Raw genomic sequence first — 14,329 nt, forward strand, 5'->3', positions numbered from 1 at the left:
ACAGTAGGACCTTACTGTTTATCTATTTTATATATAGTAGTTCAGATCTGCAAATCTCGATCTCCCAATTTATCCCTCCACCCCACCCTCCTTTACCCCGTGGTAACCACAGGTTTGTTTCCTAAGTCTGTGAGTCTGTTTCCACTTTGCAAATAAGTTCATTTGTCTCATTTTTTAGATTCCACGTATAAGTGAAATCATACAGTATTTCTCTTTCTGGTTGTTTTTATTTTAGAAACACAAAAGCATTGATGAACTTCTTGTTTGCTGAGGAAATCCTTAGGTTGGGTAGATGAAGACTCAACGTGCAAATTGGAAAAGGTTTTGCCTTAAGGATTTACGTATTTTCCCCCAAATCTTCAGGGGAGCCCGGACATACTCTCGGGTTGAATTACCTGTCCTTTAGCGCCCTCTTCTGGGAGATTTACTCATCAGCCTGTGTGGCTCTGCCCAGGGGAGGTAAGAAGGTGGCTGAGAGAACATTGGAGATGGGGTACAGCAGTTTGTCTGTCACCTGAGGACCTATCATCCTGATGTCACCTGTATGGAGGCCAAGCCTACACATCTGGGCTCCCTTAGAGTAGGTCACTCCCACCAGCTGCAGTCGGTTATGTCCTTACAGCAAGGGTGTTCCCATCACTTCGCTCTCATCTCTCATCCATGACCCAACCCATTAAAAACTCAAGCGAACGTATTTACAAAACAGGAACAGACTCACAGACATAGAAAACAAACTTATGGTTACCGGGGGGGAAGGGGTAAACTGGGAGTTTGAGATTTGCAGATTCTAACTAATATATATATAAAGTAGATAAACAGCAAGTTTACACTGTACAGCACAGGGAACCATATTCAGTATCTTGTAGTAACTTATGGTAAAAAGAATATGAAAATGAATATAGGTATGTTCTGTATGACTGAAGCATTGTGCTGTACACCAGAAATTGGCACAGCATTGTAAACTGACTATACTTCAATAACAATATATTTAAAAAAAAACTTCTCTATAAGCGACTTTCTTTGCACAGGAGGAAGTGGTAGCTCTAGCTTGGCCCACAAGGCCCTTCACGTTTTGTCTCCATCATGCCTCTCCAGCCTTGCTCTTACTAACTGCTCGGGACGTACCCTGTGGACAGCATCTTCCAAGCAGGCCATTCTCTTCCATGCCCCCATGGTTTTGCCTGTGCTGTTTCTCCGTCTGGAGTGCCTGCTCCTCCATGCTTTTCCTTGCAGCCAGATCTTCAAGTGCCACCTCAGATAGCACCTCCTGCAGGAAATGTTCCACAACTGCCCAGGCAGAAGGCGCTCCTTCCTGGACTCCCAGAGTATCCTGTTCATGCCGCTAAGTTAGTAGTGTTCCCAGTGCATTGTGCCCTTGCATAACTGTCCCCCGACTTGTCCCCACCCTGTGAACTGGCCCCACATCTTACATTGCCTAGAGAGGGCCTGGTGCTCGAGAAACATTTGTTGATGATTGAATGTGCTTCATGACTGTAGAGACTGGGGGTTCACTAATGGAGGGAGGACATTCAAGGCAGAGATATTTAAGTCGTGTGTCTGACTCCACCCAAGCCCTGGAGCTGAGATGACAAGCTCTGAGGCAGGGAGATGGATAACGTGACCCTCTATGGTTCTGAGATGCTTCAGATTAGGCTCTGAGGGCAGGTGGGTCCCTGAAACGGGCTGAGTTAATCACAGGACACAACTGAAGTGTGATGTCATCTCAGGAAGGCAGTGAAGACGCAGCCGTGATGCGGAGCACCTGTGGAGAGTCAAAGCACTGGCTGCCACAACTGGAGGCACCGAGGGCGGGCAGGATGTGGGACTTGGTGGTGGGGCCCCTGCTCTCACAACTGCCTCCTGCCTGAGTGCTGGGGAATCTCTGGGATAAAATGCAGGTACGGGCTGAGGACTCAGAGCGGCCTCACCCGACAGCAACAGGTCAGCACCCGGGCCATGACAGCTGAGGGGGTGGAGCTGTGAGGGGTCTGCGCAGGTCCAGGGAGGCAGAGGGGCTGCTTCCCTGTTTGGGAGATGTGTGCCGTGTAGGTGGATGTCTCAAGGGCATAACTGTGGCTCGAAGACCTTTAGCGCCTTAAATTAAAAGCACGTCTTTTGGGTTGTTCCAACAGGGTAGGACTCCGGCTCCAGGCGGCGAGTTGTGTGATTTGGGGAAACTTACTGTAACTTCTCTGAATTCCATGTCCTCCTGCGAAAATGAGGGGAATGATGCCTGCCTCCTAAGGTCATTGTGAGGGTTACATGGGAAGCTGGACATAGAGTGCTGTGTCCAGTGCCTGGCTGGCTCGGCAAGAGCGGGAACCAGTGGTTGTCATGACTCTTCTCCTTACAGAATCCAGGGAGGCCTGCCGACCCGACGGGACAGCCCTGCCTCCTGAGGACAGGGCTCTCATCCCCGCAGGATGGGGGAGGGCACCCGCCATCCACCGTGCGCAGAGCACCGGGGTGGGGCTGCGGGGGCCCCTCCCACCCTGACACTGAACAGCCCAGCGCCCAGAGGCCCCGGGAGGCCCGGGAAGTCGGGGCTGAAGGGCCCGCGCCGACGGCACGCGGATGCCTTCAGAGAGGGTGAAGGCAGGGGCAGGAGCAAGCTGGGAACCCCCGTGCGGTCTGCACATCGGACTGTGAAAGAGAGACAGTGCTCGAGCAGGCAGGGGCCCGGGCGGTGTAATTCTTTAACTATTCCGTTTGGGGTGTAAAAGAGTCTATGTTAGTGGCAGTCTTGCCTTCTCAAGAGGTTTAAACATATTTCCATTGGAAAAATGCTGTCTTGCTTTGAAAAATCTCATTTCTTCTCATTCTTGACTTGAGTGACTCCTAGGCAGAGGGCGGGGCCGGAGGGGTGGAGGACACAGCTCCCATCCTCAGGGAGGCCGCCGTCTCAGGGAGGGGCAGAGTCCTGTCCTGAGGGCTCGTGGCAAAGCTTCCCGCAGGACAGGGACTCGGAGCCACAGCTGCAAGGGTTCAGGTGGAGGTCAGGGAGGGGACCTGAGACCAGGTCGGCGGGAGGGAGAGGCCAGGAAGTTCCTGGAAGAAGGGTGCACCTGCTGTGGCCTGGCCTCAGTGTGGACTGCTGGGCTGTGTTCTCCTCCCAGACTCCCCACTGTCCCCCGCTGCTGCACCCCTGCATCTCCAGAACTACCCCCATCCTGGGCCCAGGCCCTGCCGCCACGATGGACACACCAGTGGAGAGATCCCTCTTCCAAATCATCCACTGCTACCACCAGCACGCGGCCCGGGAGGGGGACACGGAGGCCCTGTCGCGGGAGGAGTTGAAGGCCCTGCTCATGGACGATGTGCCCCACTTCATGGAGAGCTTGGTGCGTGGGGTTTGGGGTCACATGGGGATTAAGCAGGGGGTTGCTTGCGGGGTTGGAAGTGAGTGGCCAGGGTGTCGGTCACCGCCCAGGAGAATTTCCACTCAGGGGAGGGCGTGTGAGGGAGGGTGGAGGGCAGGATCTGTGAGCAGGGGTAGCACAGGCCTCGCCCTCCTCTCTTACTGCCCTTCCCTCTCCTGAAACTCCCTGCCTGGCCCCACTCCAACCCAAACACAGCTAATCCCTGAAGCTCAGGCCTGACCCCGAACCTGTTTGTTCCCTTACCTGCTTCTGGAGGGAACACGTCCTAAATCTCCCCTCTGCCCTCAGTGACCTGGCCCCAAACCTGCCCTTAGAATCCCAGCCCCTCCTCCTGGGGTCTACACAAGCCTCCTTCTTCCCCACCCCCTCCATGCCCAGGGAGGACAGGTCGGGCTGTGGTGGCTGCCCAAAGCCTGCTGTGGGTAGGAAAGGTAGCTTCGCCTCCTACCTCCTGTCCGAGGGGCTGAGTCCCTCAGAGCAGGCTGGGCTCAGTCACCCGCCTCAGGCCGCCGCATCTCTGACATCAGGCCCAGCTCTGTGATGACCGGGCTCCTTGGGGACTTCAAGGCCGGCAGGAGCATCTGTGGGGCACTGCCTCGGCCCTTGGTGCCACGTCCCTGGGGTCTCTGGGCTGTCATGTCCAGGGGGCTTCACGTCATGCCTGACTTGAGGCCCTGCATTCCAGGGGAGGTGCTTCCTGTGGTCACTTCTCATGTCCCCTGCCTGCCTTTGGAACCCATCAGAGGAGACAGACTTACCCTCAGTTTACTGGAGTGCAGCCATGAGGGTCACAGAGAGGGGACTAAGATGAATGGTTAGTCCCCTGTTTCTAGGGAAATCCTTTCCTGTCTAGAGCCATTGCCTGTACTCTGGGGCTGTGAAAGTACCCTCCAGGCCTGCCCTCGGGGGCTCACAGGGCAGACATAGCAGCCTGGGTTGGGGCTGAGGTGAGGAAAGCAGGGGGAGCCTGCCCAAGGCCGCAGGCCTCCAGTTTCCTGGGTCAACCAGCTTCACAGAGGAGGTAAGATTATAAGGAGTAGATGGTGGTGGGGCAGTGGAGTTGGCAGAGGGGGCAAACCTGCCACGGGGACGAGGGCCGCCCCCAGGCTCACAGCTGCTTGTGGATGCAGTGACTTTCTTGCCAGACACTGTCTGAGAACTTCACACCGGCTTCCCCATGCCCAGCCACCAAATCCTGCTGAAATATGCTTTTCCAGCCCTGCCCAATTCTCCCACCTTCCCTTCACCTGCCCTCTGACTCCTGAATTCCTCCCTGCTGTCCCTTCCACTTCAAATCTCCTTTCCTCTCCTACACCACCCTTGATTCTCAGCCCTCAGGGTCATCTGCTCAGGGATGTCCTGGCCAGCTCCAGGGCCCATGGCTCTGTCCTTCCCTTTTTCTGCACTTCCCGTAGGCGACACAGGCACAGAGGCCTCATCAGATGTCACAGCACGCAGACGTCCGGTCCCACCTGTGCTGCCCCTGCAACAGTGCTGGGGATGTGGACACGAGGACAGGTGGGCTCTGCCCTGGGGAGCTCCCAGAGTGGAGGGGGAAGGCACCGCCGTCCACCCAGCAGCCCTGGGCTGGGCTGTCTCTGCGGGGGAGACAGGCTTAAATGGCCACTGACAGTGAGCAGACGTGAATTGTGTCAGCCGGGTAACAGAACCCAGTCTGCACCCTCCGTCTGCGCACGCAGCCCCAGGTCCAGTTAGCTGAGGTCCTCACCGCATCTCTGCCTTTTCTGCTGCGTGTGGTGTCCTGGCCACTGAGAGTCTGAGCGAGAAGTTGTCTCCCACAAGCCCCTGGCAGGTGGACCCAGGCCGCAGTTCCCCACCCCACCGCCCACCAGCGGGCAGTAGAGGCCTGGACATCGCTGTGGGGCCCTGCCTGTGTGCATGGCTGACCCGCTGCCCACTCCTCAGGCCTGGAAGAAGCCGTGCTACCTGACAGAGTTGTTCTGGGCAGCAGACGACCAGATCTGCTTTGATGAGCCCCTCTACGTCTTGGGCAAGCTGCTGACGGACGACCACCTGCAGTACCACCGCCAGCTGTGCGCCCACTACTGCACCCAGCACAGCCTCTATCAGAGGGCACGCAGGCAGCTGCAGACGGGCCTGCCGGGGAGCTGCAGGGACAGCTCTGCCGTGTGCCTGTGCAAAGGATGACTGTGAGGGAAGAGAATAAAGCAACTTCATAAATATGTCTGGGGATTGTTCAGTTCATGGTTCTGGGCATCTTCTCTGGGTCCAGAAAGAGGAAGTTTGGTCCTACCTTGGGGATCATCCACCTTGGGTGAGAGATAAAGCTCCTGCCTCCAGACGCCCCTGTCTGATGGGGGAGACAACTCTTGCCCTCAGCTTCCAGCAGAGAGGGAGGGGTCTATTCTTAGGGAGCTGACTCTGATCACTCATTCACTACACATACAGATGGGACAGGAACCAGGAGGGCAGAGGCACACTGGACACCACGGACCCTGCTTTTGTAGTTCTCCCAGCCTCAAAAGAGAGTCCCAACAAAGGTGAAGAGTGTTCTGGGCCTGGGGAAGGGCCAGGACAGGGCAGGGAAGAGGATGCTGGTAATTGACATCAGGTGGTGGGTGGCAGGGCCGTTCTGAAGGAAGATGGTGAGGAGAGTTTTGTGCACGCTGAGTCAGAGAGGGGACAAGGGCAAGGCTGGCAATGCAGCCTGTCATGGGAAAGACCGATGAGTGGAACCTGGGCGACTGTCAATCAGGGAAGGCTTCCCGGAGACAAGGGTTGGGTCTGGTTTTTACTAATAGAAAATGATGATGAATGCGGGCACAGTTCTGACTCAGGGCTATTTGTGACTCCCTGATTCTTTCCTAATAAGACCTGCCCCTGCCCTGTCTCTGTGTTGTTTGTTTTTGTCTCTCTTTGGGAGCCCAGGAATCTGGTGAAGAATCTTTTGGGGAGGATCTCTCCTGCCTTTAAGCCCTGCTTGGTGGGTTTCTTCTCTGAGGATGGTCTGGAAACCTCTGTACTGAGCTCACTGTGATAGAAACAATGAGTTTTAAGAATAATGGGTGATCTGTGTTGTTTCCCTGTGCAGGTGATTGGGGGTGGGGTCATTTAAGGGACTTGGTTCGATTCCCTCCCCTATCTGGGTCCATGAGCCAAATGTGGGGAGCAGCACCCTGCAGGCTGAGCTGGGGACCTCGTTGTCTGATCCGCAGAGCTCAGAAGCAGGCCCATCATGGACGCCCCAACCATACTTGCTGATCCCCAGTGCTCGCCTTTCAGGACTCAGCGGGCCCACCCATCTCCCTCTGGACCTCTTGGGCGCTCCCCAGGTCTGAATCTCCTCTGTGGAGGTACATGTCCTGCTGCACTGCGGTTGTGTGTTGCAATCTATGTTCTCCACCCAGCCAGGGACCACATTCTGCCATCTCCGTGTCTGGGCACAGTGTATGCTCAGCGAGGATTAGAATGAGGGATGTGGGAATGGGGCCTGTGGGTGGGATTCCCAGGACCTGGGTCTGTGCTGCCTCCTGCAGGCCACTTAGTTACTTGGAGACAGTTGGCTGGGTGACCCAGGCCACCCTTGCCCCAGGCCCAGGTGGATGCTCCCTGCCTGTCTCACCTGAAACATGTTGGGCTCCAGAGGCCTTTGAGTCTGAAGGGGAGGCTCAGCCCAGTGCTCCGAGCCCCTTCCTGGGGGGTTTCTCCGCCGGCCCTGCCTGCTCTGTCCTCATTTCTGCAGCCCCGGGCCTGGCCGGGTCGGGTCTATTGGGACATGCTGGCGGGACCAGGTTCTGCTTCCCGAGGTTGCCCCACATCCGTCAGGCTGATGGCAGACACTGCCCTCCCCTATGTACTTGCCCAACTCCTGACACCTTCTCCTGCCAAGTCAGCCCACCCTGGCCCCTGCTCTCCCTGAAGCCCCCTAGTCGGTCTGTCCAGGGGGAGCGTCTCCGGGGACGGCGTTTCAGCAAGTCCACTGACAAGCACATGGTGCTGGAGGAGGTCAAGGCTTGTGTCTCCCTCGCCGGACCTGGGACTTGTTTCCCTTACTCTCTGGGCGAAGAAAGCTGTCTCCACAAGGACATTCTCAGGGCAGTGGCTTCAAGGGAGGAATTCCTGAGGAGTGGGGGTCCATCAGGCTCACAATCACCCCCCTGAGCGAGGTCAGCGTGAGCGCCCTCCCGGGCTGGTGAACGAACCCTAATTTGAATCTCAGTAAAGCCACCTTGCTCGTGCCAATGTGTGCATTTTTGGCACTTAAGCACCAAGACAAAGAAGAAAACAGGCCCACAGGACTTGGAGTAACTCCCGGTGCCTGTTTCCTCATCTGTCCCATGGGGATAATTGTACCTGTGATGTTCAGTTCACAGGGTTATGACATGAGTTAATGGATATAAAAACACTTTGAGAATTTGTTGTGCTGTTTGGGGTAAGATGCTACTGTGCCAGCACATATAGGAGAGGGCTTGGTGAATACTAGGTGTGCACCCAGCGCTTGATGGTTGGTTGAAAACTTGTCATGTTAAATGTCAGAAATAGCTTTATTTTCCTGTCAAGAGGTTGACCAGCCAAGGAAGTTAGACTGCATTTGTTTAACGGATGTATATCCTGCCTTGTTCTAAAAATGATTTAAAGCGGCTGATTGCAATGAAGGAAATTCCTGCATTGGATCAAGGATAGACCATTGTTCAATTTTGCATTCATTTTTCCCCTCAGTAAGTATTAATTGAGCACCTAGTATGTGCCAGGCCCTGAGATGTGATGTGGTTTATGCTCTAAAGGGGCTCCCAGTCTTAAATAAAAGACAGACAGACAATGAAGAGGTGAGCCACACTGTAGTGCAGCAAATGTTGCGATGTAGAAGCATTCGGCAGCATGGAGGAGAGAGGAATTAACTCAGTGCCGATAAGAGTCGGGGAAGGAGAGCCAGGATGGACGAGGAGCAGATGGCGCCGGGCTGGGTCAGGATGGACGAGGAGGACTTTACCGGCAGAGGGGCATTCCAGGCAGCTGCAGCAAGTGGATGACGTCACAGCGGGTCATAAGTCACCCAAGTCATTTGATGCCCCCAATGTTGTGTCTCTCTGCTGGCCTCAGTTTCCTCACCAGAAAAGTGGGATTTATGACAGTTCCTACCTCATAGGATTATTGTGGGAATTAAACGGATTGATGTAAGTAAAGAACTTACAACAGTCCCTGGCACGTGGCAAAAGCCCAGTACGTCTTAGCTATTCTTTTGTTACTGTTTGTCCTTGTTGATTGTGTGGCTGTTGTTGTGAACGTCAGCCACTGTGCTGGGTCCTGGGGCGGCAGAGGTGGATGACCCAGTCTGGGTCCTGGAGGACTCACCGTCCAGCTGGGGAATCGGACACATTTACAAGGCAGTAGTCACACTCACACCGTGCTCGCTTACTATGAGCTGCCCTAAGCACACGTTTTTTGCCTAAACTTTTAATTAAAATAGAATACATATTTTAAAACCTTTTATTTTTATTATTTTAAAAAACTTATTTATTAAAATTTTTTTTGGGGGAGAGGTAATTAGGTTTATTTTATTTATTTATTTTACTGGAGGTACTGGGGATTGAACCTAGGACCTTGTACGTGCTAAGCACATATTCTACCACTGAGCTGTAGTCACCCTCCCCAGAATACATATTAATAAAAGCCCACAAATCATAAATATTTTGCATCTATTATTAATCCCCACAATGATACCATAAGGTAGATTTTTATTATTTTTTTAGGTGAAATCGTTTAGAATTTTAAAACATTTTAAATCGTGGTAATAGACATGTGACATAAAATTTACCTTCGCTACCATTTTATGCGTCCAGTTCAGTGGTGTCAAGGGGCCAAGGGTGTTCACATTGCTGTGTAACCAGTCTCCGGCACTGTCATCATCTGTAGCTGAAGTCTGGACCCAATAAACCACAGCTGCTGCCCCCCCCCCCGACCATCAGCCACATTCTACTTTCAGTCTCTGAGTCTGGGCACTCCAGGTACCCCGTGTAAGTGAGACCACACCGTATTTGTCTTTTTGTGTCTGGCTTCTTTCACTTAGAATAACACCCTCGAGTTTCATCCATGTGGTAACACGTGTCTGAATTTCCTTCCTTTTTAAAGGCTGAATAACATTCCATTGTATGTGTAGACTCCATTTTATTTATCCACTCATCTGTGGGTGGACACGTGGGTTATTTCCACATTTTGGCTATTGTGAATAATGCTGCTGTCAACATGGCTGTGCCAATATCTTTTTTGAGACTCTCTTTTCAATTGTTCTGGATACATATCCAAAAGTGGAATTGCTGGATCATATGGTGATTCTGCTTTTAATTTTTTGAGGAACTACCATCCTTTTTTCCCACAGTGGCTGCACTTTTACCTTCCAATCTGTAGTGCACAGGGGTTCCAATTTCTCCACATCCTTTCCACACTTGTTATCTTCTGTTTTTGTTGACAGTAGACATTCTAATGGGTGTGAAGTGGTATCTCATTATGGTTTTGATTTGCATTTCCCTAATGATTAGTGATGTGGAACATCTTCCCATGTGCTTACCGGTCATTTGTACGTCTTCTTTGGAGAAATGTCTATTCAAGTCCTTTGCCCAGTTTTCAATTGAGTTGTTTGTTTTTTTGTAATTGAGTTGTAGGAGTTTATATATTCTGGATATTAATACCTCACCAGATATATGATTTGCACATACTCTCTCATATTCTGTAAGTTGAAGGTTGTTGACTGTATTTTCAACCTCTACTTAACAATTGAGGCAACTAAAGCACAGAGAGGGCAAGTAATTGGCTCAAGGTCACACAGCTATAATGGTAAAGATATAATGAAGCCCCAAAGGCTGTAGAAACATGGAGAGAGGCTAATCCCATCTACTTCCACCAGGAGGCGATAATGGCCTAGGACTTGGAGAAGGGCAGGGTAAATATCTGTTGAATGCATCAAGGAAGGAGAGAGGAAAGGAGTTTTCTCAGCAGAGTCATGTTCCTGTCAGACCATGCTCTGGAGGCCGATGCTCTGGGATCCTGTGCGGGCTCGGATGCATCCACCCTGGGAAACTATGTGTGAATCACTTCACCTTTCTTGGCCTTGGCTTCTGTGTGCTTAGACTGAGTGGGTTCTGTGCCCCACATTTCTGGTTAGGCTCTTAACAGGTTATGTGAGTGTGAAGTGCTTCATAACAAGAGAAATGCACCACAAATCTTCAGTGTTGGAAACCAGTTTGTCAGAGCGGTCTTTTGTTGGGTGAGGGAGGGACTTGCTCTTCCTGAAATCCGCTGAGAGCTGGGATGCGGCGGGTAATTGGCCACCTCCTCTTCTCCTCCTGGACATGAAGCACTTCTCCGAAGATCCCCTCATCCTCGACCCCCACCCCCATAGATGGGGTTCCTCTTCAGCCCAGGCTCCACAGTCACCCCAGGGAGGCCTGGAGGGTCCCTGCTGCGTTTATGCAGTGGCTCAGTGCCTCATGCATGCAGAGGGACCCCAAGGCAGCCTCCGTCTCCCTGGACACAGTGCACCCCCAGCTTCACAGAGCAGGAGAGCTGTGAAGGGACGTGGAGAGAAATCAGGAGAGAAACTGATTTAGCCCTTAGCAGCACTTGTCTCCCGCTTCCTGTACCCCGGTCCAACCACACACAATACAACAATAGAAACACTCCACATTTCATTACTGGGACAAGTGTTCCTAATCTATTAGGGGTCTTTGGACACTTTTTAGAAAGCAATGAAAGCTATAAAGGAATGAGCTTATGCACCTGCACTCAAACTGATGCACTCAACTTCAATTCCATTTCAGGGAGGCACAGACAAGCCACAAGGCATGAGATTAACCACAGCCATGGTGGGAAGGACTGAGGAGTGGGCATCCTGGTTGGCCAAGCCAGGGGATGCGAGCAGCCCACAAGAGGGGTCCTCACCATGCCCTCTTCCTGGCTTCTCCTGCTGGGCATCACTGTCTGGCAAATGCCTTCCTCCTTTCCTCCTCTGATCCCCCCGCCCCCTGGAATTTCTCATTCTATACTGTGATTGCCCCATTCATCTGGTTGGGAAACTAGAGGCTGTAGCAACCCTGGAGAGGAGCAGATGCCTCCGAACAGCCTGAGGTCTCGGGCAGCTGGCCAAGTCTAGCTGCTATAAAAGGGAGCGGACACTCAGCCGGGCATATCCTCTGGCAGCTCTGTTTCGAGTAGACCTGGTAAGTGGGGCTGCCCGGTCTGCCCCACACAATGGGCTTCCCCTGGGGAGGGCCGAGGAGTGCAGCGGCCCTCTCTGAGGGAGGGGAGAGAAAGCTCAGGGAGGTCTGGACCGAGTCCAGAGCTGAAGAAGGAGCTGAGCGCTCTAGCAATTTTGGGTGAGGGCACATTTGTTTCCCAAGCCCGGCCCTTCTTGGGCAGAGGCTGGGGGCGTGGGGAGAGCCGGTGGGCTCCCACCCCATGCTTCCCACTGGGGCCTTAGCCATCGGCTGGATTTAGTTATTTGGTTGATGAAGCCCAGGACAAAGCCACTCCCTAGGGTAAGAGCCTTCCGAGCATGCCCCTAGGCACCCCCTCCCCAGGATTCCTCATTTGCTTCTTCTTCCAGGTGGCGCAGATCCTTGGACACCATGCTGACAGATCTGGAGGGCGCCATAAACAACATCATCCAAGTCTACCACAACTACTCCCTGCTGAAGGGCAATCACCATGCCATCTACAGGGATGACTTGAAGAAACTGTTAGAGACGGAGTGTCCTCAGTTTCTGAAGGTGAGGAGGGGCTGGGTGTGGCCAGGGCTCTCTGCACGGCTCTGAGGATGCCCTGGGTCGCTGGTCCCTGCGTTGCCCTATGCAGACAGCCATTCCTTAGCTTCCCTGAGAGCTTTACACTCTGGCTTCTTTCTCCCCAATTTTCACAGAAAAAGAATACAGATACCTGGTTCAAAGAGCTGGACATCAATGAGGATGGCGCAGTGAACTTTGAGGAGTTCCTCATCCTGGTGATCAAGGTGGGCCTGGCAGCCCACGAAGACATCCACAAAGAAACCCACAAAGAGTAGCGGAGCTCCCACGCCCGGGGGCGGGGCCCGGGGCCTGTTTCCTTAGAGGAATAAAGTAGTTCATACCTCAGGCCTCTCCTGGTCTCTTGCTTTTTCTCTTGCGGAAGGAGATCGCAGGGGAGAGGAGGCAGATGGAGGGAGGCTTGGAAAACCCAAACGAAAAATAAACTTGTTACCCCGCCTCCCACTCTCTGTGTGTCACGAGCCTCCAGTGCTCCCACTTGTCTGGTTTCCTCCCTGTGTTCTTCCCAAACGATTCCTGAGTCTCTTCCAGGCCCAGGATCCCGCGTCATTGGTTCTAGGGCTTAAGGATTCTAGTACGTCCATGACACTATCGTGGGTGACTTTCCTGCTTGTTTCTGCCGATTAAAAAAAATGCACAACCTAAAAGTTGAGAGTTATATTTTATTCTGGGGACTTTCTGAGGTCTTGAGCCTGGGAAGTGGCCTCTCAGATTGCTCTAAGGGCCTGCTCCGGAGAGGTAAGGGAGGAGCCAGGATATATAGAAGTTTTTGCAACAAAGACCAGGTAGTCAGCACATTAAAAGATTACTGTCAATTAAGAAAGCTAAGTAGCTCAAGTTAAGGAATTTAGTGCTTTTTAGGTACAAAAGTCAGGGCTCATTAAAATCATTCCTTTGATATGACTAGCATCTAGGGCCAGTGTCCTGTTCTTTCCCATCCTGCTGGGGGTGGCTGTGGAGGCCAGGCTGCCTGCTTGTCTGCACCCTGAGTTCCCTCTGCTCATTGTTGGGGGCGGTGGTAGCGACTGGTGACTTGATGGCTGCAGCATCCTTTGTTTACTGATGTGGCAGGCAATATTTTTCATCCACATTTCCAAATGGGTGATGTAAGGAAAGCTCATACTTTTCTCTAAACTAAATTTTAATTTCCAGATAAGTGTTTGAGATGAGACGGGGTGTGTGTGTGTGTGTGTGTGTGTGTGAGAGAGAGAGAGAGAGAGAGACAGAGAGAGAGAGAGACAGAGAGAGAGTCTGTGTGTGGTGTGACTTTAGATAGATGCTTAGAGTATTACATTAAGTGACAGTAATGAGACCCCTGGTCCCACACTTATAATTTCTCCTTAAGAGATTTTTGGAAGCTGCCCCCTCTCTATTCCCAACTTGATTAAATAATAAAGGAATGGGCAGATAGGCCAATACATTAATAAAGCTCATCTCAAAGAATGGGGCTTTCAAGTGCGGGGGTGAATGCTCTGGTGAGCAGTAGATTATCTAAAATAACCTCCCCATCATTACTGTGGATTTCCCAAGGGGCTGGTGAGGTGGGAGGACTGGAAAATGAATGGACACCTCTCACCAGAACCCAGCCCCCAGCCTGAGTTTCCATGCTGAGCACTGGGAGATTTCTTGCCGTCCCGCTTAGATGATGGGGCAGTGGTGTTAGGAATGGAGAAGGGAGTAGGGAGCTGTCACCAGCATCTCTATACCAGGGTTTTAACTTGGTCTGTCAGGTATCTTTGGAACAGGATTGAAGTTGAGTGCATTATTTTGAGTGCAAGTGTGTAAACTCATCACTCCGTGTCTTGCACCAGATTCTAAAAAAGGATCCAAAGACCCCTAAAAGTTTAAGAACGCTTGTCCTAACTGCTGCACTTCAGAAATGGAAGGTGGAGTATTTCTGATATTGCTGTTTTGGGTGTGGTTGGACTTGGGGAGAACCGGGACATGTGCTGCTAAGGGCTGAATCAGTTTCTCTGCTACCCGCACCCCTTCACAGCTCTCCTGCTCTGTGAACCTTGGGGTGCACTGTGTCCAGGGAGACGGAGGCTGCCTTGGGGTCCCTCTGCACGCACAAGGCACTGAGCCACTGCGTAAACACAGCAGGGACCCTCCAGCCCTCCCTGGGATGACTGTGGAGCCTGGGCTGAAGAGGAACCCCGTCTGTGGGGTGGG

The 14,329-nt window shown here is 52.5% G+C and overlaps 2 protein-coding genes across 2 annotated transcripts; both read left to right on the top strand.

Annotated features, from left to right (window-relative positions):
• Positions 1–1,834: 1,834 nt before the first annotated feature.
• LOC107034574 (uncharacterized) lies at positions 1,835–5,417 on the top strand. Its single transcript, XM_031688849.2, has 6 exons — positions 1,835–1,941; positions 2,133–2,245; positions 2,354–2,589; positions 3,117–3,341; positions 4,796–4,898; positions 5,307–5,417. Exons 3-6 carry the CDS (start codon positions 2,575–2,577, stop codon positions 5,369–5,371), a joined length of 408 nt encoding a protein of 135 aa, XP_031544709.2. The 5' UTR covers positions 1,835–1,941; positions 2,133–2,245; positions 2,354–2,574; the 3' UTR covers positions 5,372–5,417.
• Positions 5,418–11,467: 6,050 nt separating this feature from the next.
• S100A8 (S100 calcium binding protein A8) lies at positions 11,468–12,792 on the top strand. Its single transcript, XM_031688998.2, has 3 exons — positions 11,468–11,575; positions 11,962–12,124; positions 12,274–12,792. Exons 2-3 carry the CDS (start codon positions 11,984–11,986, stop codon positions 12,412–12,414), a joined length of 282 nt encoding a protein of 93 aa, XP_031544858.1. The 5' UTR covers positions 11,468–11,575; positions 11,962–11,983; the 3' UTR covers positions 12,415–12,792.
• Positions 12,793–14,329: the final 1,537 nt, after the last annotated feature.

This window comes from Vicugna pacos, chromosome 21 (genome assembly GCF_048564905.1).
Source record: "Vicugna pacos chromosome 21, VicPac4, whole genome shotgun sequence".
Lineage (NCBI taxonomy): Eukaryota > Metazoa > Chordata > Mammalia > Artiodactyla > Camelidae > Vicugna > Vicugna pacos.